General features: G+C 53.4%; 1 protein-coding gene across 1 annotated transcript in view; it reads right to left on the bottom strand.

Moving 5' to 3' along the window:
• The window catches only part of Hcn4 (hyperpolarization activated cyclic nucleotide gated potassium channel 4), a 38897-nt gene extending 16408 nt beyond the window's left edge, over nucleotides 1-22489 (bottom strand). The window contains exons 1-2 of the mRNA XM_051156569.1: nucleotides 21420-22489; nucleotides 1255-1678 (exon numbers count right to left, since the gene is read on the bottom strand). Coding sequence (XP_051012526.1) covers nucleotides 1255-1678; nucleotides 21420-22204 — 1209 coding nt within the window. The 5' untranslated portion in view covers nucleotides 22205-22489. The remainder of the gene's footprint in view (nucleotides 1-1254; nucleotides 1679-21419) is intronic.
• Between the last annotated feature and the right edge of the window lie 608 nt (nucleotides 22490-23097).

Here is a 23097-nt window from a genome sequence, read left to right as displayed (position 1 = left end):
GGCTGGTTTTATCAGTTTGGCACAAGCTGGAGTCATCTGAGAGGAGGGACCTCAGTTGAGAAAACGTCCCCTGTAGGCAAGCCCTGGGGGGGGGGGGGTTCTTGATTGGCGATTGATGTGCAAAGGCCCCACCCACTGTGGGCGGTGCCTAGGCAGGTCCTGGGATGCTTAAGAAAGCAAGCTGAGCAAGCCAGCAGCAGCAGCACTTCTCTGTGAACTCTGATTCCATTTCTGCTTCCAGGTCCTGCCTTGAGCTCCTGCCTTGACTTCCTCCATGATGGACTGTGGGCTATAAGGTGAAATAAACCCTTTCCTTCCTAACTTATTTTTGGTCATGGTGTTTATAACAGCAATAGAAAGCTAACCAGGACAGAGGCATACTCAACTCCAGCACCTGGCAAAGTCACCTTCTCTCCTCCTGTGGGCCAGTACTCCAGCTGGGAGTTGCTCGAGGACCTTCCCAATGGTGCGGACCCACCTAGTTTATCTGAGGATTGTTAAATTTTAGTTTCTATAGCTAAAGCCCTCAGACTCTTGAATTTCCTTACAGTTTTATACACAGGGCTTCAGTGCCCCCAGGGGCTTTTGGCTTCCACAACCAGTATCTGTGTGGAAGCTGGAAACTGTTTTGGCTATGGGTACCAGACCTAGGAACTCTTAGACACGGGAGTGTAGCCATTCCAATTCCCTTCCCTGGTTAGGACAAGTTCAGGGTATGGTGTACACTGTGCCCAGAGCTCCTTATGGGGCTTTGCTTGATGTGTCACCTCACTTGTCTTCTCATCTGTCTTGGCCTCTTGCCCTTTTTTTCCTTACCACATTTTCCTAAAGATGCCCCCTCCCAAGTCACTTTCATGAAAATCCCCATCTCAGAGACCTTTCTAAAAGAATCCAATCTAAGAGAGCTGCCAACGAAACCTGTACCCGCCCTGCCCCAATTCCAGATTCCTGTATTCAATATAATAATTCTGTAACACCAGCAGCCTGGTCCCGTTCCTATGTAGCTTGCAAATGAGTGTCTATGGGCACCCTTCGTGACTGTCACAGACAGATGAGATGAAATCTGTGAAGTGCTTTGTATAGACACTAACATAGGCCACGACGTCACTAGACTGCTAGTGTTTGTCCTCTTGGAGCAGGCGTGTCATCTACGGCCACATCAACCCATCTCCAGCTCTCCGAGAGTACCCACTGGCTCTGCTTTCTTGGCGGGGACCTAGCCCTCCTGCAAAGAAGTTCTGCCCAACTACTGACCTCTTCCCACTGGTGAATGTACCGAATGAGGCGGGAAAGCCGCAGGAGCCGCAGGAGGCTGAGGATCTTGGTGAAGCGGACGATGCGCAGCGCCCTGGCAGTCTTGTAGACCTCTGAGTCAATGCGAGTCTCTACAATAAGGAAGATGTAGTCGACGGGGATGGAAGAGATGAAGTCCACCACAAACCAGCTCTTCAGGTACTTCATCTTAATCCGCTGTGGGTCAAGGATGATTTCTGTGTTGTCCTCCACCACGATCCCCGTGCGGAAGTTGAGGACCAAGTCGATGAGGAAGAAGGTGTCCGACACCACGTTGAAGACAATCCAGGGTGTGGTGTTCTCATCCTTGAAGAAGGTGATGCCCACGGGAATGATGATCAGATTTCCCACCATCAGCAACAGCATCGTCAGGTCCCAGTAAAATCTGCCCAGAGAGACATAGCGGTCAGTCACCAGGAGAGCAAGGACAAGCTACAGACTAGAAGGGAGGCTTTGTGGGAAAGCACACAGGGGAGAGGCTGGGGGTTCTGAGGCACTCGGGGAGACAGGCCTGTGAGCATCAGGGCAAGGAGTGGAGGTTGCAAACACAGGGCACAAAATAGGCAGAGGCTCTCCGTTAGCCTAGGATACCTCCCACTTGTTTTCTGGGAGTTCCCCAGGCTCACATCATCCCCACCCACCCTACTCCCCAACCAGAGGCAAGATGAAACACAACCAATGACCTCTGGGGACAAATAAGAGACTAGTGACAAAAGAAACTCACATCATCTTCCCCAGGCTGCCCCCATATTCCCTGAGGCTTAGCTGTGGCTAAGATAGGCTGTCAGACAGCCATGCCACAGAGTGTGACCAGAGAGCAGGGACATCCAGTCATCCAGCAGGTACCTGGGAGGTAGAGGCTTCGGGCCAGCTTGATTCTGTCACTTAGATCCTATGTGACATCAAGCAGGCCCAAGGTTCCTCATACTAAGCCTCAGTTTCCTATAATTGTGACCTAACTTCTCTCACATTGGCTCTTTAGCATCCCCTTTAATCAGAAAACGCCTTAGCATCTCTCTGCCCAATTTGCACACTGATATGGGAGTGATAACAGCCTTCATACAATTCTGCAAAGAACACAGCACATCCACCAGTGAGTTGGGGGCCCCACTTCTGCTTCTGTTCTTGATCTGGGTACACTCTGCCCAGCCACACACTAGTCACCCAAAGACAGCCACAGCCGGGTATCCCCATTCGTACACACAGCATGCATGCAAACACCCACATGAGCGCACACACAGGCATGCATGTGCATGCGTGCTCACACGCACGCGTGCGTGCGCGCGCGCACACACACACACACACACACACACACAGAGCCACCATTCCTTTTCATTTAGTCTCCTAGGGGAAAACAAACAAACAAAAATACTGTGGCATAGAGGAGCCACTTAGGGCCATGTGGCCCTTCGTACATAAATCTAATAATATACCCAGGCTAGAGGAGTTTCTAAAATTAACAGATTGGGTGCAAAGCGGCTGGGAATGCTGACACCAGCAGGCCTGCCACTCCAGTAGATTTCTACACCCTCCGCCCCCCCTCCAGCTCTAGTTCCCTCAATTACAGACCAGATTCAAGACAGTAATTAACAGGAGAATGTTTGCGTTTCGTGGTCTTCATAAAACCAAATTGCATGAGGCGAAACCACCCATTTCCTTACATTCTGACTAATTGTTTCAATCTTGAGTTTCCAGATGCTCCAGATATTTCTGACTGATCCAGGCTGGGGTACTTCCTTCTCCAGTGCCTGAGTGTCCTGGGAGCTATGTGAAGGGCAAATCAGCCTGCTGGAAGGGGTAGAGTTCTAGAGCCAGGCAACGTGCATCTGCCCCAGCTCTACTCTCTTAGGTTCTCTCCTGCCTCACTTTTCTCATCTACTCAGGGAGCAAACAACACACCTCACCAGCAAAACTTGCCATAAGAACAAAATAAACTGAGATCAGTGAAGTGCTCTGACCCATGCCCTATATTATTAAGTGAGCAACCAAATGACTTAATCCAACCAACTGGCAGGAAAGGCATGAGAGGTGGAGGAAGATACACCCTTCAGGGACTAGCTGGAGCAAAACTTCTACTGCAAGTAGGGACTGGGGATCAGGATGGGGTAGAGGTGGGGGTGGGGGTGAACCTGTAATAAACAGGAGAGCCATTGACAGGGACCACAGCCCCTGACTAATCAGATGGCATCATCAGATGACAGCACCTGTTTGCTTTGGCCTCCAGATGCTTTGACCTCAGGGAACTCGGAGGATAAACCTTAGAGTCTAAGAGCCGTCCCTCGTGGCTGGACATCTCAAGAGGTGGCTCTTAGTGACCACGATGGGAGAGACCAGGAAAGTGTTGCTGGGATAGGCAAGAGGATCCAGGCTCTGGGAACTGCCCTTGGCCCTGAAAGATGGCGTCTCTCTGCTCTTTGCCAGATGGTTGCACAAATCTCTGAACTGAGCCCAAACTTGTGTTCAGCACCATGGACAGTGCCCATCACTCCTGCCAGCCCCAGTCTGCAGGTCCAGCCAGGGGAGTTTGGCAACAGCTTCCCTGCTGGCATCTTCAGTGCACGCCACCCTCTCTACACCCCAGCCTGGGTGTCCAGAAGTATCCCAAATGAGTCTTTCCTGTGACTAGAATTTTTTTTTAAATTGGTGGTTCCTTGAAGACAGAAAAGCCTTCATTCATGAAAGAGTTGATTGCTTCACTTCGTGCTTTCTGTGAATTAGACCATCTAACCCTCACACTAGTACCATGGCTAACCGCTGTGTTTTACAGATGATAACACTGACGCTCAAAGAGAGGCATCTGCTTGGGGCCATACGGCTAATGAGGAGCAGAGGCAACGTCTGGGCTTGGTATGGAGGTGGGGGTGGGGATGTCGGGGGTGGTAGGCAGCTCTGCAGAGTGTACGAGACAGTGAACCTTCCTGGTACTGTGTCACAGTGGAGAGGGTCCTACCAAAGTAAGTGCATCCTTGCCTCGAACAAGAAAGAATGTTGAGAAAATCTGAGAGGACTGAGCTCCCTGATATTAGGACCACCTAAGGTCTAGCCCAGGTGAGAGGACAGCAGATCTCTCCAGGATTAAAAGCTACATGGTCGTCAGCTGCCAGTCAGGCAGGAGCAAGAGTTGTACCTATCCTCCAGAAGGGAAACTAAAGTCGAAGGGAACAGTGGGATTTCTGAAGGCACAAGGTAGGTGCCCAAATGTTCTCAACTGCATTCCACAGTCCCTAGAGTCACTCAGAAATAATATCACAACCCAAGACAGCCAACCATAGTGGCAGGCACCATGCTGTGGTAGAAAAGCAACAGACAGCCAGACCAAGACACTCTGGAATTGGCACATGCCAGAATTAGAGGCCTGGGTGTCTGGGGTGCCTCCCTCCCTCCCTCCCAGTGCTAATGGGTGCAGTCAGAAAGCCACAGCTGGGTTCTGGTTCCGTCCCAGATGTCAGACCTACCTCTCCTTGGCTGTGGGTTTTGCCTCTTTTGATCCGGCAGATGGTGGGGAGCGGGGGTCCAGAAGCTGACACTGAGGGGCTAGGACTCACATGTAGAAGGACTGAGGGACAGCAGATAGGCAAACAGCACTACTCTGGTGTCTGGACTACTTCATGGAGTGGTCTGAGAGGAAGGTGCTACCTCCTATGGAGATGAGGGCAAAGAAAACAGCAACTCCTGACCTTGACCTAGAGACCCTGGGACTAGACACCCTCCTTCCATGCAAGCTGAAGAAAATGGCTTCCTCGGGCCTCCTTGTTTCCTCACCAGCTCATGCTTGCCTGTGAGCGCAAATACACACATGTATGTGCGCCACACACTGCACATGCGCAAACACGCATACACACAATGAGTGCATTTTTGTAAACACTTCTGTGTCCTCATTTTGCCTTCATACCTACACCCACCTTCAGTGACACCCATTTGTACACATTTTTGGCACAAATGATATCCCCTAGGAATCCTGTCAGTCGAAAGAAAGAGAATGTCATTGTCAAAATGTTCCCATCATCCCATATTCATGTGAACAGCCACCTCCTTGGGGTCTCTTTGACCTCTAACCTAAAGTCTTAGCCAGCTTGAGGCCAGGCTTCAGCTCTTAGCAGGCCACAGGCTGCTGAGGGGGCAGGTCTTTGTCTCAGCCCTGGGTCTCTGGATGCTGCCTGCAGTCCTGGTCCTCCGCCCTATTAAGCAGCACCCTGTCTCTTCCTGCTCCCCTGTGTGCAGATGGTTCCTGCTCCAGGCACCCCACCCTTCTCCTAACACCCGACCTGCCTTCCCACCTGCCTGCAGAATGTGCCCACCTGGAGGGCCAGCTGTCTCTACACCCAGTGAGTACACAGCTGAACTCAGCGTCATCGTCCTCCAAGCTGAAAGGTACAATCTGCATTTCTGTCAAGGCACCCAGGGCTCACCCCCTTCCAGCTGCTCTCCACAGACACCTTTACCCCAGCTGCCCCCCACAACCCCTTCAGAAGTTATCAGGTCTTCTCTGGCTTCCTGGGATGCTGTCTCTCAGTGCCCTTTCTGCCCCAGACCTGAATCTCTGCACCTTTGGCCCACCTCTTACCTGGCCTCCATCCTGCATTGTTTGCCTCTGGTACACATGCCCCCGCTTTGCCTTTCCAATTCACGAGCAAGCTACCATTGGCCTGAACCCTATGGGGAACCTGCACCATGGAAGAAAAGCTAAGCTCTTTAATATGGCAACCCAGCCACCTTCTGTCTTCTTTCTCTCCTTCACTGTAGCCAACAGGACCTCTGACCCTCCCTTCCCAGGCTCCTTCTCATCCACAGCCTTGTTCCTCTGAAGCCATTAGCTTTTAGAAGTCCTTTCTCTCACCCAGTGTCTTCATCTTCACAAGGTTGGCCTAACTGTGCTCCTTGCCAAGGGCTTGAGTGTCTATGTTAGCAGATGCCCACCCCCTTCGTCCTCAACTTCCCCTACCCTCCCTGCTGGCCTTTCAACAAATCACAGGACCCAGGAGTCATCAAGCCTTAGAAAAGGGATGAGGGCTGAGACAATCTCCTGCATTCGTGCACTATCTGCCAGTTTTCCTGCTCGGAAAAGGAACTGCCCTGTGGTAACAGACAGTAGGACAGCAGTCATCAGTTCTTAGGCACCTGCTACCTGCCAGGCACTAACCTGTATGTGAGTTATCTTCTTTTGTCCTCATAAAGACACTAAGAAGCAGGTGCTGGTGACGCCCATTTTACAGACAAGGAGACTGAGGCCCAGTAAGTTGAGAATATATACATATGGTGGATCCAGAATTCAAGGGCAAACAGCCTGACTCCAGAATCCTGCACTTAACTCCATAGAAACAGAGGTTAGGTTAATGGCATTTTACTGTTTCCAACCTCTGTTCTCTTTCTCTCCCTCCCACAAACGCTTTACTATGCCCTCTTCCATGATTCCTCTCCCCTCTTCGTTCTCTGATTCATCCACATCCCCTCCTTAATGACCCTAGACCATCACTCTCCTCAGAGCCCCCTCACACCTCAAGGTCAGGGTGAGTCAGCATCCTCCCCCTGCCTCCTGCTGTCACCTCCCCTGCCTCCTGCTGTCACTACCTGCCTCTGGTAGAAATGTCTACCAGGTCCTCTGGGCATCCTGTCATCTCTTGGCCATCCTCCAGCATCCATCTGCCACCCATGGGGATTGTGGCAATCCTGGCACCTGGTTTGCAACCTTCCGTTCCACTCTATCCTGCTGCCTCCCTGGGTGACTTCCGCTCTATACCATGGGCGCAGACAAGCCCAGGCTCTTGGGAGCTGGAAGCTCCAATGCTAATGACCCCTCTTACTGTCCATTGCGGCCGCACACCCTAGACCATGTGGGCACCTGCAGTTGCCCTGCTCCGTACTTCCAGTGTGCGGGCCTCCCTACCCTCCCTCCCTCCTGCTTTCTGCAGCTGTGCCTGCTTAGCCTGAGGGTCCCAGAGCTACAGAGCTGCTGACTCTTCAAACTACCCCCAAAGAGCTGCCTGTCCCAGACACGATGTGCCAGCCCCTCCCTCCTCTCAGCACATCCTTGCCTCTCCTGCCGACCTTTCTAGAACAGTCTTGACAAAAACGCAGCCCTTGCCTGGGTGGACATCTTCCTTTCCACGCCTGCACGTGGCTCAGGAAGAAATGTGCCTGCCCATTAGACTAAACATCCAAGCTCCCGAGAACCTCCTATCTACACGCTCAGCTGGGCCCTCAGCCCTGCCAGGTCCTTCCAGGAGACCACGGCAGATGTGCCCCTGACCCATGGCCCCTCTTCCAGAAACTCCAAAGTCACCTCATGCCCCTCCCACGAGCACACACCAGCACCTTCAACTCCACAGAGAAGGGATAAGCCACCAGACTGTCCCTTCCCTTTATGCCACCAGACTTCTTTCCTTCTAGGGACAAAGGAGCCCATGGCTCTTTCACTTGCTTCTGGAAGCTAACCTGTTCCCCTCTTCAGGGGCCTTGAAGAAGGGCCCCTCTCTTGCCTACCTCCTCAGGATCTCCCTCTTCAGGCATCCTTTCCCATTGACCTCATGTACCCTAGGCTAGACTCCATCTGGACATATAGCAGAGGATGACCTTAAACATCCTGCCTCCACCTCCTGAGTGATGGGGTTGCAGGCACATGCTGCCTCACCTGGCTTTATGCTGTACTGGGGATTGAACCCAGGGCCTTATGCATGCTTGCCATGCACTCTACCACCTCAGCCACAGCTCCAGTTCAGCCTTTTATTTTAAGCTCTATAAAGTCTCTAGCCTGCAGGCTACAGACCAGTGTGGAAGAACCCCCCTGGCACCCTCGCCGTCTCCATCCAGGCTCCTATTTGCTGTTCACCTAGATAGAGCTGCCCCTCCCTTTGTCTCACATCCTAGTCATCTGCCAGTAAGTAGACCCTGCTGGCCTCTGCGCTGGGCTGCCATGTCAACCTCATCCCAATCATAGCTGACCTATCATCCATCTCCCATCACCCTCTCATCTCGAGCTTCTAGGGAGGAGCACGTTCCCTTCACCATCTCCTTCCTGCCCAGCCCCCCCTCAGCCTCAGGGTCTCCCCTCAACAGTGGAGAAACTGCTCTTTTCCTCCCACCCCCGCCTGGCCACCAGGGCTCTATTTTTAACCCACCTCAAAAATCTCTGACTCAGAATCACAGGGCTCCCAGGTAGCTGCTCCCGGCTGCCTTGGCTGCTGCAGACACAGATTCAAAACCAAGGGTTGCCAGCTGGCCTTGGGCTGTAGATCTGAGCATGCTTTGCTATATGTTTCCAGAATTATCGTTCACTTGAGTAACAACTGTTTTGTTCTCATGGTAGGTCCCTGAATGCCCCTGTGATTCTTGTCTCTACTAAGGTCCCTCGCTACTCAGGCTAAAGTCTCAGCCCCTCATGATAGAGTGAAGGCAAGCGTCAGCCACTCAGTGGGAACAAGGCAAGCTATGGGCTGTGGCTGAACCACCCCCTTCCAGACAATGATATAAAGGCCTTGGGGTCTGCTCCAGCAGGTGAGGACAGGGCCTGACATATGTGCTGCTGACACATGTTGGAACTCACTGGGAGTACAGGTGTGTGCCACCATGCCAGCGTATGCCAGGCAAGCATTCTATCAATTGACCTGCACCCTCTGCTCCCGAGCTAAGGATCTAACACATTATATAGTGTGTATAACCAGCACATGATGGCCCATATCGCCACCATCACCATTCTGTGCCTAGCCCAAGCCTCATGGGGACCCTGGGAAGCCCCCTGGTTTTACCTCAAGCAGCACTCGCTCTGAGAGATGACCAACCCCAGACCAACCCCACAGGGGAGCTGATGACCTGGAGGCCACCTCAATGGCAAAGGTTGCCTAAGCTGGAGAGAAGATGTACCTTATTTGGTTCTGCATGGCACAGGCTGTGGCTATCAGAAGGGAACTCAGCCAAAGCTCAAAGGGAAACCGGGACAGTGTGGCCTGCTCACTATTACAGCTTCAAGAAGAGCTGGAGGTGGGTAACTAAGTGTGTCCAGGCAGAAAGAAGACAGGGGCAGGAACCTGAGGACCTCAGTTTTCTTTCTGTTGCTGAGGTACCTTGCATTAGTCCCCGCCTCTCGCAGTTCTCGTCAGACACCCCCTCGCGGCCCTGACCAGTGCACAGAGTGAGGACATGGCCAGGCACACTGAAGGCACCACAGAGGTCAGAGAGGCTGGGTAGAGGGCTGAGCCTGGCGGAAGAAAAGTAAAAGAGCCTGGCTCAGAGGCCTCGGCCTGATGCCTGAATGGAAGAAAGACAGGGACAGACCCAGAAGCCAGGGTTCTTCTGGAAGCTTCGGCAGCCATGAGGATTATAGATTTCCCTGGGAACAAACTGTTACTGCAACTCTTGGTGACATATATTCTCCCCCTAGCCTGGCTGCTGGGGACACTTGAGGTGATAACCCACTGCTTTTCTCAGGAGCTGAGTTCTCTGTACACACAGACACAAACTAGAATGTATGTACATGCACACACACACACACACACACACATGCACGCACGCATGCGCGCGCGCACACACACACACACTGCACAACAAGGGGCATCTGCTTGCTCTACAACACTCCAAGTTGTCAGAACGCTGGACTTCCTCAGGCTAATGGCCCAGCACCTCCCTGTTCCACCTAGCAAGAGAAGACAGTCTGAAGAAAAGGGGGAAAGGACCAAAACGTAACTTAGATCCACTCACAGGAATCAGAGTCTCAAGTCTACTCCCCCAGGAACCTTTCTACTCAGCCATTCAGGAGAGTGGGACAAAAATAGAGTATTGTTGTAGGGAAGCAGTGTGAGCACCGCCCTGCCCCCGCGGGAAGCTGGGAAGCTGGCCTTACCTGCCCTTGCAAAAAGGCCTAGCAGGGTGAAGGAGAAAAGTGGACTCGGTTGTACCAAGACCTCCAATGGGTTTGAACCACAGTGACTACAGTACGGAGGACCCATAAAGCAAAATTTTGCTGTGCACCCCGATTTTGCTGAGGTGGGTCAATTGAGCAATAAGGATCCCACTGGGATACGTGGGCACTGAGGGCTGGCGGGGCTAGGTGGGTCTCTAGTTCCCCAGGATAATTGTCCTAACGAGGAAGGGCTGAGCTCCTTGAAGGCCCTCCCAGCCTGATTTTTCATGGTTCCGGTTTATAACAACCCATGTGAGAAAATGTGGGAAACAGTTCACTGGAGAAGTGGGCCTGTCCCTCTGAGCGTGACATGGGGCAGAAAGTCAGAATTTGACTAGAGCCCCTGGGAGCTAATGCAGGCCTGAGAGGCAAGCCACAGGTACCATGGACGATGCTTAAGGCCAGAGGGCCCCTGGGGAGGCCCACCATATAGGCTTCCAGAGTAGTAAGTAGTATGTATGCTGGCTAGTTTTCTTTTCTTTTTTTTTTTTTTTTTTTTTTTTTTTTTTTTTTTTTGTCACATTGAGAAAATGCCCCTATCAGATTGCCTGTAGAAAACTTTTGTTTTGTTTTGTTCTTGATTAATGACTGATGTGGGAGAGCCCAGCTCCCTGTGGATGGAGCTATCCCAGGACAGGTGATCCCGGGTTGTATTCAGGAAAACAGACTGAACAAGCCATGAGGAGCAAACCCAGTAAGCGGCACATCTCCGTGGCCTCTGCATCAGTTCCTGCCTCCAGGTTTTGGCTTCTTTCCTGGCCTGACTTCCCTTCATGATGGACTGCTATCAGGGTGCGTAAGCCAGATAAACCCTTCCTCCCTATGTCGCTTTTGGACATGGTGTTTATCACAGCAGTAGAAAGTGAATGAAGACAGGGTGTTCCCTAGAACTGAACCTGCCTAGCCTCATTCTGGAGAGCCCAGTCACTGTGATTACATAAAGACTTTAGGGACCTGCAGTGGCTACCACGCAGGCTTTGGGACCTTGCTAAAATGCAACCCTGGTCCTTCTCCTATTCAAGTGGATGAAACAGGCTACAGAAGTAAGGCTTCGGCTAAGCCCACCAGCTAGGCTGCCCTTCGAGTCCCACTCTCTCCCTGGTTCTCTTCAGCTGCCTTCCAAGAGCCTGTGAGGCTGGAACGGCCATTTGCATAGCTGACAGTCCTATTGGCCCCCAGGTTCCTCCATCCACAGCCACCTAGTATGATCTGCAGCCTCCACAAGTCCTAACCCTTTGAGAGCTCTTGAAAGGCAGCTCTGAGCTTCCACGAGTGGGCAACCCTCCCCAGGAGCTAGGAGGAGGACACAATCAGGAGCTTAGGCAAGAAGGTGACATTTCAGCTCATTTTCATTTAGCCCTTGCTCCAAGTTGGTGCCTGAGTAGGAACACAACAAAGAAACTCTTCTTATCTACCGCTCCATGGGCCTAGGAGCTAACCCTATCTCCTGCATCCAAGGGATAACAAATCCTCAGCAGAAAGATGGCAGAGGTGCCCCCCACCTGCTCCAGGACCAGCGACTATAAAATGGCAGGATCTGGCCTGGCTTGGCTCAGTAGAATCGAGCTTCTTTCTCCTCAGCTCTACTGGTCAGCAGGGCCCCGCTGGCTCAGTTTGCACTAATGGGGTCAGGACTGCGGGCTCAATACCTATTTGTGCAATTAGCTCTGCTCTCTTCTCAGGCTTAGCCCTAGTCCTGACCCTGGATGCTGAGAAAGGAAAGAAGCTTGCTGAGGTTCCACGGCAAGGCAGGGTGAGAATGGAAGGATGGACGCCGGATGCGGGGAGGGCTCGCACGTAGGCAAACTCAGGGTGGAAAGGCAAGGGCTCCAGGTGAACTAACCTGGGCTCATCGCAGAAACTTCTCAGCTAGACCACAGTTCTTGTAAAAGGTGTTACAGGGATCAATGAGACCTGGGTGCCTGCAGGTCTTTCCAATGCCCATGGGAAGAGACTGGCATCTTATGTCTTCTGAGAAACTGCAGAAAGGAGAACCTATGGCTGGCCGGCTGGGCATTCAGTGGCCAGGGACTTGTATTAATCATTGACAGGGGCTGCTCCAGCCTTCAAGGGGACTGCAGGGTAATCACTTCTGGGCTCCAGGCCACACGCTCAGTGACATTATGACAGCAGTGTCTGCCTTCTGCGCCTTGTAGGGAATGAGAAGGGAGCCTCCTCCAAGGCTATTGCAAGGCTCAGGGCACAAGCAAAGCAACAGCAGAGGCAGAGGCAGACAGGCATCAGGACCAGGGGCCTGAGAGTTCAGAAAGTGGTGCTGAGGGAGTACAGATTCAGAGCCAGGGTCTGATAACCTGCCCTCCATGACAGACGACACCCACCCTAAGCAGGTGGCTCAAGCTCCCACCCACCTTCTCCCTAGAAAGCACACAGAACTACTCTCTCCTTCAGACCCAGTCTACATTGGCGTCCTTTGCTGAGCACCTATCCACACTGGCTCATCCCTTTTCTGTCTCCCCTAAACAAGACCTAGAGACCTTACAAGGAGCCAGAAGCCTCCCCTGTCAGGTGAGTAGTGACTTCTCTATCATATGGAAACAGTCCTGGAACACAGACCCCTGGAGGGCATGACCCCCTTCTTGCTCCCCCTCAAGCCCAGAAAACAATGCACTAGCCAGCCCCATTACATATTAATTTCTGAAAGCTTCGTTTGTTCGTGCAGGCATAACACATCCACCCACATGGGTAAATGCTTAGACAGACATAAAATCACCAGTACAATTATCAGGCCCCCGCAGCTGCTGGGATCAGACCCGGAAGCCCTGCCGCATGCTTTATAGAGTTCTGGGTACCCTGGGCGCTCTGCTATGAGAGCCCTGCTATGGAGCCCATACTTATTGTATGCCAGTCTCTAGGAATTACTTACTCTACAGGCACCCTGGGCCTTGCTGCCTGGCTGGAGACATCAGACACCAGGCCCAACAATGAGGGTACAGAGTAGGGTGGGGAGTGGTTATGTGTGAGACTTGGCAGTTCCAACAGTGGTGGGACTGTCACTTATTTGTAATTTGTGCTTTGCCTACTAGAGAGGACTAAAGGCAGATGGCTCAGATGCTAAGAGGCATGTGGGCTTCAGGAAGGAAGGAGAGCACAAGGTGTTGAAAGTCCCCAATCCTGCCCCAAGCTCAGGGGTCTCCAGGAGGACATTGAAATTGCATCACAGGCTTTGCTCTTGACCCCAAGCCAAGGCTTTATCTTATGAGCCCCTAATTCTGGTCATGACTGACCTTTGATCCTGGTCATAAGCTGAGCTGTGATCCCAATCACAACCTAAGTCCTACTGGTCACACTCTAAGTCCAAACCACATTCTTAGAATGAACCCTGATCTTCATCAGAGACTGAACTCTGACCCCGACCACAGAATGAGCCCAGGTTCCAGAGATAGGCTTCAACTGAGTCCTACACCACACCCTCATTTTTCTGAAGGATTCAGTAAAGACCACAGCACTATGTATTTCTCTAATGGACCAAGCAAAGGCACCTCTGGCTATTTACCCATCTCTTTGTGGGGCCTGAGCTATTCTCCTGGAACAGGGACTTGATGGTACCCTGGTGTGCTACCCAAATCCAGCAGTTAGGACCTGCCGGGGGAGGATCAGGTGGGTAGGCATCTGGACTCCAAATGTGACAGCCTTGGGTGGTACAAGGGCATGGCTAAGCCCCCACACTCTGAACTGTCAGATAAAGGAAGATTTTGTTCTCATTGAGCTTAAAGTGCTCTTTTTTTTTTTTTCCTCCCCTTTCTCTTTGCATTGTCAGTAGTAGAGTCCAGCGTGCAGTTAACGCTGGGTCATGCCCACAGTGCAGGTCTACATTTCCATGAGGAATGAGGCTGGTGTGAGGACCATTGAGGGAGACTTTGCTAGAAGCCCTATGCTGAAAGCTGGAAGTAAATCAGGGTTTTAAGGCCTTTGTAGAGAGATATCACATCACCCAGTGGATTCTGGGGTCTTTGACGTGAACTTCCTTTGTGGCCATCTCGGCCGCTCTGCCTCCATCTCCACAAGGAATGCTCAAGTCTTTCCTTTGGGGGTTCTGAGACCTAATGGACCTGCTGATTACCCCTTTTTCTGAGTGCCTCCATAATGTTTTGATACTCAGGAGAATATTCCCTAGAAATACTTGTGTAATTAAGTTTTTAAAGCAAAGGAGAAGAGAGAAGGGAGGAGAAAGAAACAGGGAGGGAGGACATAGTTCAGAGTCCCAGAGATGAGGCACAGCCACCAGGCCCGGCTCTTCCCAATGACGTGGCCTGGAATAAATTGCTCCCTGACCCCCATGTCACCCTGCTCTATAAAATGAGCATGATTAAACCATCTGGGGCAACTCTGAAGAGTAAATGAGATAAAATATACCCAGCTCCCCACACAGCCTGGCATATGCCAGCCGCTTCTTTCATGGTAGTAATTACTGGTCTACAAACCCACCTGATGTTAGGCTCCTGATTTGAGTGAAGGGCTATGAACTCAGAAGTGATGAGAGTTTCGACAGCAAGATGGCAAACAGCAAGCTGGTTATGAGACAGATATCAAAGGAGCAGCCTGGGTCTGGGAACTGGGGACAAGTTGGACAGCATACACCTAGCTAGAGGGTGACACACTGGCTTCCCTGCACTGTGAAGTGAGGATGCTGAGGCCAGAGCTGCTCTTCTCTTGTTTTGGGGAGAAGTTTCCAACTCTACCCTGTGTGTGTGTGTGTGTGTGTGGTATATACAGGTGTGTGGAAGCCAGAGGTCACCATCAGGCAGTTTCCTCAATTGCTCTCCACCTTATTTTGGGGGCACAGGGTCTCTCACTGAACTTGGAGTGCACTAATTTCATTTGGCTGCCTGGTTGTCAAACCCTAGGGGTCCTCTGTCTCTGCCTCCACACTGGGATTAAAGGCACAAGATACTGCACCCAGATTTTTAAAAATATTATTAATATGGGTGCTAGGGATCCAAATTCATGTCCTCGGTACTTACATAGCAAACATGTGACTGACTGATCCATGTCTTCAGCCCCCATGTTCCAGTCCTAACTTGCTATCTTAAAGCATTGGTTCAGATCTGTCACAATGCACGATGCCAGCCCAACAGCACATCTCAGGACTGCATTTGGCCTACAGGACGCTGTGCAGCAGTACCCAAGTAGTCTTCTGTGTTATCTTAAGCATCTTCTGTCCCAGAGAACTCGTCACCTCTCAGTGCTGCCAGCTTTGGGTGGTGGTGACGGTAGAATGTGTCTCTGAGTGGCTTCCTGGCCCTTGGGACCACAGATTTCCAGGTGCCTGGCAATGCTTTCTCAGCAAGGAAGCCTGGCTGGCAGAGAGCATCCTTTCCAAAGCCAAAACAATGCCCCTGCCCTCCCGTGGCCCTCTCTGGCTGGGAAACGTGGATTCCTCAGCATCCCCTGGGTCCAAGCAGGACTGCCTGACTGGCCTCTGTAGCCTTTCTATTAATTAGCAACTGGCAGTAGCAGCTTTGTAAGAGCTCTCAAGTCAAGCTGGAGCCATGGCTGCCTCAGTTATATGACAAGTCCCCTGGGGGCCAGGGCCAAGACCTTCTGATCTAAATAATTTTCCTCTTGGTATCCAGTGTTATGGCAGATAGAAGGGTCACTTGGGCTTCTATGATACTTTCCCTGTTATCTGAATGGAGGCTAGGAGAGGGAGAAAAAAGTTGACAGGCAAGCATATCTCATAGGAGAGGCTGTGGGCCAGGGTCAGAGACTGGGAAGGGGAACATAGGCTTGGGACAGATGCCCTGCTCATGATACTAAGGCAGCTGCTATTCATGATGCCTCTGTTCCCTCCAAGCCTGGCCACTGTCACAGTTACCTGTCACCTCTGGACTCTCTCAGACAATGTCTACCTACTCCGGAAATTTCGTCACAGTACTCTATCCCTGTGTACCCTGTTCTTTCACTCCCTTTCTAAGGCCTTGGCCTCTGACCCCTAGCACAGGAGAAAAGCTGAGAAAGTGGTGACATAGGGTAATAAGAGTCCTCTGGTCACCTGGTCTCCTCCTGCTCTTCTGCGTCCCCAGATGCCAGCATGCAAACCCAAACCAAACCTGGAAAGCAGTGTGATGATTAGGAGGTAAAGTTGTGATTCTGACACAAGCTGATCGCTGAGGCCCTAGCCCCACCTACTTTACATCTTCCTGCCCTGCTGAGCTGAGACTGGGGCTAGAAGCCAAGGGCTCCGTTGCCGTTGTGAAGGTAGGAGGGCAGTCTCTGGCTCTGCAAGTAGGATCTAAGCATGTGGGCTGTGAGCTCAGGACTCCACACCTGGCCCCAGGGCACTAGGAATATCATTACATCAGAAGCTGCATTTTAAACAAGGTCCCAGAGCGAGATGGATAATGTTCCAAGGAGGAGCTGCATTAAAACAACCAGAGCACCATCCAGTGCCTCTAGGGAGCCAAGGAGAGATGGGTGGGTGGTTTGGAGAAATGTAAGGAAAACTTGGGAATGTGAAGCCTTCCAACCCGGAGCGGGGGCGGGGCGATTGAACGGGCACATAGAAGAGCACGGTGGGTTTCCCTATGTGAAGTTTGCTTATGGCTAGTACAAAAGCCTTGTTTCATAAAACCAAAGGGGACAGAGCCAAGGCCAAACAAGAAGGCAGTCCCCAGACCCATCACACAGTTCCCACTCTTTAAGAGCTAGAAGCAAGCTAAAGGGAGAACCTGCAAGCCACGGGGCTTAGCTCTCTGGTTACCAGGCACCTGAACTCAGGAAGACAACATACCCTAAGCTCCACTAGCTCAAGCCTGGTGAGGTGGGCACACTGCACAGCTGGAGAGTCCGCTGCCCACTGTGCCAGCCAACGGCACCACCCAGGCAGCTCACCTTGGAATTCCCCTCTGCACCAAGGCGCCCTCCCCTCCCTGCTGCCTGTGCCTGCTGTGCCTTTCACCCAGCTTCCCACGTTGCCAGCGGGAACAGCTGGGCCAAGAAAGGCTCCCCTCAGAAAGGGCCTCCAATCTCCCAGACCCAGAACCAGGCTGCCTCTTTCCTGAACAGCCTTTCCCGAGGCTACAAGGGAAAGTACATGGGAGTGGACCTGAGCAAAGAGTCAAGTAATGAATCCCCAACAGAACCTCCTTTGCTTTCCCAGTTTCCTAACTCTGATCCCTGAGTGCTTGTGGTCTCTGCTGCTCACAGGAGGCTCAAGTCCAGATCACAGAGGGAGACTGTAGGCGCTACCTTTTAACTCTATTTTATTCGGGGAGGTGGGGGGCAGCGGGTTCCTTAATGCCTCTACCCTTAATGCCCTTCGAACCCCCCCCCCCATGCCCTATGCAGAAGAGAAAGAAGGTTAGAAGGGACAGGGGACATAGACCTCTTTGTACTTAGTTTCTGCTGGTTAGGGTTGTAGGGTTCTTCGAGAAAATACCAATCTCAGTTGTCAGAATATCTATCAGTCCAATGTACCAACAACCTTCTTCCTCCTTCCAACATCTCCCTGGAGCCTCCTTTTCTGTTACTGAGCGTCCTTGGAGCTGCCCTGCCCCCTTTCCGAGCATCTCCTCCAAGCCCTACGTCTGGGCACCAGGAGACCCCACTCACACTATACTTGGCTCCAAGGAAGGCTAATACCGGCCCCCTGCCAAGACCTAGACTCTTTGTTAGCATGGCCTGCAGTAGAACCCACAGCCATCAGCCCCCCCACATGATTCTCAACTTAGGGACGCCTCAGACACAGGAAACTGTGTGCCACATTGCATGTGTCTAGATATATGTGTATTTCTCTAGAGACTGACTTGGTAGTTTCTAACCAGTTCTCAGTGAAGTCTCTGTGACAAACTAGTTCAGAACCCCTGGCCAGAGCCCAGGGCAGAGGTCCAAGTGGTCTACCCAGGATCAAGGGGGAGGAAAGAGTGAGGGAAGGGAAGGTATTTGACTGCTCACTGTAAATTCTCACCTCATCTGTATGCCTACAGTTGCATGATTTGTGTCTAACATAGATATGAGCAAGAGGAGTCCCATTTTCTGGGCAGAAAAACTGAGGCTCAGAGGAGGATGCTAACTTGAGGAAGGCCTAATAGCAAACAGGCTGAGCGGGGGAGCAAACAATGGCATTGATCTGGTGCCGGGACCAGCAACAAGGCGTCTACTTAGGCAACTCCCGAGACCGACTGTCACCATCTCAGTATCCAGAATGTCAAAGCCCCGAGAAAAAAAAGCTGCTTTTAAATCTTTCAATCTCTTCCTTTCCTGCTAGATTTAAAAGGGCCAAGCCAGAAGAGGGCACAGAACCCTCCTTGAGAAGAACCAAGCTTTTGCCTGCTCTATTGTCAAGGCTTCTGTTTGGGGCAAAGCAGTAGACACAAAGCTAATAACCAGAAAAGAACTTCCCTGACAGCCACCGTGTCCACCCACACAGCCCCAAGACACTGTCTCAGACAGAAGTCTCTGACATACACACCTAGGTCAACTCCCTGAGCTCAGTGCTTGAAAATCTGGCCAATCAGGCCTCCGGAACAAAAGTAGCTAGGTACTTAGGTTCCAACCCTCAAACCCAGGCTTCTGGGATAGAGATCCACTGGGGACAAGGACCTGTTCTGGAACCCTGGTTGATAGCCTGGGGGTAGCCACATGCTGGTCTCTTCCATTAATAAGCCGTAAGTATGAGCCTCAAAAGGCCGAAGGAGTGTTGGAGAGGAAGGGGTAGTCAGACGCCTTGGAGACTGCAGAAGCCATGTGAAGAGCTGGGATGACAGGAATGATAGCAGCAGGAAGCAGAGACAGCCGGGAATAGCCTAGTCTCTCTCAGTCACTGCCCAGGTAGGTTATGGTGGGTCTCAAAGCCAGCCAATGACTTCCCAGGGAAAGTACCCAGCCCTCCTCTCCCCAGTCAGGAGATGTCAGAAAAAGCCAGCCCTGAACTCCAAGCCGCAAACTCCATCTATCATGGTTTGCTGGTGATTCTTTATTAAGCCAATTCTGCTGGATCAATGCTTCCTGCCAGTCAAAATGATGGATAAGCCCTCAGTGGGTCTGCGAAGTGCTTGCAGAAGCTCTGGTGGGCGATGGTGTCTGGCTCCAGATAAAGAGCCAAGGCTTGGGTTCTCCAGGGGGAGTGGTGCGGTTTCTAAGCTTAGCAGACCAGTTACTCCCTTGTCTCTTCAACTTCTGAAGCTAAGACTAGCTGGTTTGGCCTGAGAGGAAGCAGGGACACAACCACTGCCATCCAGAGACTTGCACACTCTTGTCTTGATTGCTTCCCATCCCAGAGAGCTGCAAGGCTGGACATAGAAGGTGAGCACCTTCCAGCTACAGTTTCTGTGGCTTGTTGCAAAAACTCACATCAAAACCCAGTTGGCCCCTTGCTCGGCTGTCTATCAGTCCTTCTGTTGGGCCCACCCTCTCCAATGTCCCTAAAGCCTGTATACTCAGAGGCTCTACAGCAAGGGGACTGCAAACCAGCATTTTATGAATGGCCACAGGTAAGACCAGAAAGCTTCAGGGATGGGGGAGTGTGGCGTGTGAGAGAAGATGGGCGTGAAGGGCAAGTCTCTGCAGTCAGAGGGCTCTCTATCAGTACCTGTCAGCGGAGGAAAGACAAGCCTGGGGCTGACAATGGGCTTGAAGATATAAGCACAGTGAATTGAAGTTTTCCCACCACAAATATGGGCAGAAGCTGAGCACTTGATGGGAGAACATCAACAATCTCAAATAATTGATAAGGGACCCTGTCTGTCACAGGCACTGAGGGAAGAGAGGAAGCCTGGGACGCCCAGAGATCGCAGAGGCAAAGGAACCATGCCACCTGTCCTTTTCTCCCTAGTTCAACATGGGAGCATCAGGTCTCAGTCCTAGTCAGGGAATTCAGTAAGGACCCCAAGGAGGGTCCACCTTTGCTTGCAGAGTTTGAAGACTACAGCTCTATGTAGCAAGCCTACTGCTTTGCCACGCCCCTCACCCCCTCACCACCCCCGGCGGGGGGGGGGGGAATAGGACATGTGGATGTCAGGGTTAGAAAGAACGCTCTCTCAAAAGAAAGGGGGGAAAGGAACCAAAGAGGGTGCCTTTCCTTATTTACCACCTATTTTAAGCCACCAAAGTGCTGTCTGACTGGTCAGTTCCAGCCAGAGAAATCTCTCTCATTGGATGGAAGATAGCTTTGCTCTCGTTACAAATGCAGCTCCCTGGAGTTTGTAAAGAGGCTCTGGTCGGGCAAAATGTTCCTTTATGCAGGCAGGCCAGCAGGTAGGCAGGCAAGACACAGGAGGGACAGGGCAAGACACAGGAAGAAAAACCCAGCTAGATCTTCCCTCCTAATCTGGTGTGCTAGGAAGACATGAAAGAGTGGGGGCTCAGAACCCTGGCATTCCTGATGCGAACCCAGAGGCAGCTCACAACCTCTCTTACTCCACACGGCTTAGTAGTCCACAGGCCTGACTGGCATTCTCTGATCACTGGCATTAGACTTGGGAGATGCAAGAAGGGACAGGATCCCTCTCCCTGACTGGTCTAGGGGTCCGTGAGAGACCTTGTAGTTTAGGCCTTTGGGATGGAGATGGGACACTGGACTAGTTGGGGATCAATAGACAGCAGACATCTTCACTGACCACTGTGAGCAAGGTCACTCTGCCCTGCCAGTGTGGAAGCTAGCTGTGTAACGTACCTGCTCCTGGTGCGCCGTTCAACACGAGGGTCTGGGTTAAAAAAAAAAAAAAAATGTGCAGAGGGCTTTCATCCTGGGCCGGAGGCCCCAGTGACCTGGGTCCTCCAGGAATCCTGCTGCGGCTTCACAGGCCCAACAAAGATCTTAATACCCGCAGTCAGCACCCAAGGAGCTGACCCAGCTGCTAAAATGTCTATCTCACTCCCTGAGCCTTCTCTGCAAGAGGAATGACCTGGAGCTGCCTTTAGGATGGCCACCTTGACTCTGCAGCTGCCAAGGGGGAGGTGCGCGGCTTGGACAAGCAGAGCTCTACCCTGGCTGTAAGCAGGGCTAGGCCAAAGCTCAGAACACCTTTAAACTGGTCTCCAGTGTGGCCCAGATGCCGGGAGAGAGAGGGCATGAGCCGGAGTCTGAAGACTGAGAAAGTTCCTGGCGTGCTGCAGGAGATCCAGGGGTGTCCCGGGCGCTCCAGGCACCCCATTTCTCTTGGAGCTCCCCGCGCAAGAAAGGAAAGTTAACTCAGGCTGGGAGGCAGGACTGGGAAGAAAGCATGCCTTCAACTGCACAAGGCATCCACAGTACCACCACCTGGCCTCTTACCTGAAGTCGCTGTAGGGGTGGATAATCCAAAACCCGGCTGACTTAACCCTCTCCTGCTCGCGCTCCACCGCTTTCTGACTGCCAAACATCCTTAGGGAGAATTTGTTGACCCCAGGTTGCAGCATGGCACCGAACTGGCGCTGCATGAAGCCTGTCTGGCCCAAGCGCACCTCGGCCTCGGGGAGGATCTGGTCACTGGCGGCCGCGCCTCCCTCCACTTTGATAGCGGTGTCCGCCGAGGGCTGCTCGCAGGAGGCGGAGGCCGGCTGCGGCGGCTGCTGGGGCGGCGGCGAGGCTGCGGGTTGTGCCGCGGCGCCGGGGCGCTCGGGCTCGGTCGCCAGGCCTGGGGGCGTCCTGTCCTCGCCGGGGGACGCATCGCCCTCGGCAGCGATGAGCCGCCGCTCCTCCGCGGAGTCATGCAAGTGCCCGTGACTGCTGCCGCTCCCTACTCCACCGCTGCCGCCGCCCCGGCTGCCCAGAGAGGCCAGGCTCCCGCGGAAGCGCCTGCAGTCACCGTTGGTGCTGGACTTGCCGGCACTGCGGCCCGGCCCCTCGCTGTCTGTCGCCCCGAGGGCCGCACCCCGGGACTCCCCGCAGCCGGCGGCCACCGAGGGCGAGGGCGAGGGCAGCGGCCGCAGCCGGATGCTCCTTCGGCTGGGGTCCTGGCGGCCCCCGGCCCCCTCCTCCTCACCATCCTCTTCCTCGTCCATGATCCACGCCTTGGCCCCCACCTGCTGCGGGAGGCTGTAGAGCCGCTTGCGCATGGACGGCGGCAGCTTGTCCATGGTGCCAGGGGCTGGGCCGGGGGCAGCTGTGCGGGTGCGGCAGAGAGGACCTGCTCCAGGTGTGTCTGCCGGTGGGGACTCGTCCTTTGCTGCAGACGAAGGGCTGCCTCAGGAGCCCATGGTCGCGCCAGCTGCGCGCCGAGGGGAGGCTCCTAGTCCGGCTGCCGGTCCCCGGGTTCGCCGCGCTGCGCCTCCTCCCGGACCCGGCGTGGGCCCGGGGACCCCACGCTCCCTCCCTCTCTTCCTTCTGCGATCAGGGGCGCGGCGCGCGGCCGGGCTCCAGGCGCCCCGCCCCCGCGGGGAACAATGGGCGCGGGCAGCGGCGGCGCTGCGGCCAAGGCGCTCCGGGAACCGCTCCGGAGCGCAGAGCGCACTGCTCGCGCGGTTCCTAGGAGTGAGTCCGGCAGACGGCTGGGGATGACAGTACCGGTGGCTGCCTGGGTTCTGTGGCCTGTCACCCGCGATCTTTCCTTGCCTCCTCTAGCTGAGCCTGGCCGGCCGGGTCCTGAGGACTCCCGCCGCAGCCGAGCGGAGCCCAGCGGCCCGCCGGGCTTACATCAGCGGTCGCCTCTCCCGGAGCGCCCTCCGGCAGCGCTCGGGCTCCCGCGCCCCGGAATATTCATGAAGCCGCCGCAGCTCGCGGGTTGCCATAGGAGCGGCTCCTGCAGCCCGGTCTGCCTACCTGGGCTTCTTAAAGGGGCAGCGGCACCCCAGCCCAGACATAGAGGGGGGTGGGGGAACGGGACGGGTGGGAGGTGCGGGGCGGAACCTCGCCAGACCTTGGGGACTGAAGTAGGAGGCGTCCCTATGCTGGTGCGCCTAAGGATTTCTGCTGACCAAGGGCCGAGAGCGCCCCCCAAGTCAGGGCTCAAGATTGGGGGGCGGGGTTTCCC

This window comes from Acomys russatus, chromosome 14 (genome assembly GCF_903995435.1).
Source record: "Acomys russatus chromosome 14, mAcoRus1.1, whole genome shotgun sequence".
Taxonomy (NCBI): Eukaryota; Metazoa; Chordata; class Mammalia; order Rodentia; family Muridae; genus Acomys; species Acomys russatus.
This window is presented reverse-complemented; position numbering and strand designations above follow the sequence as displayed.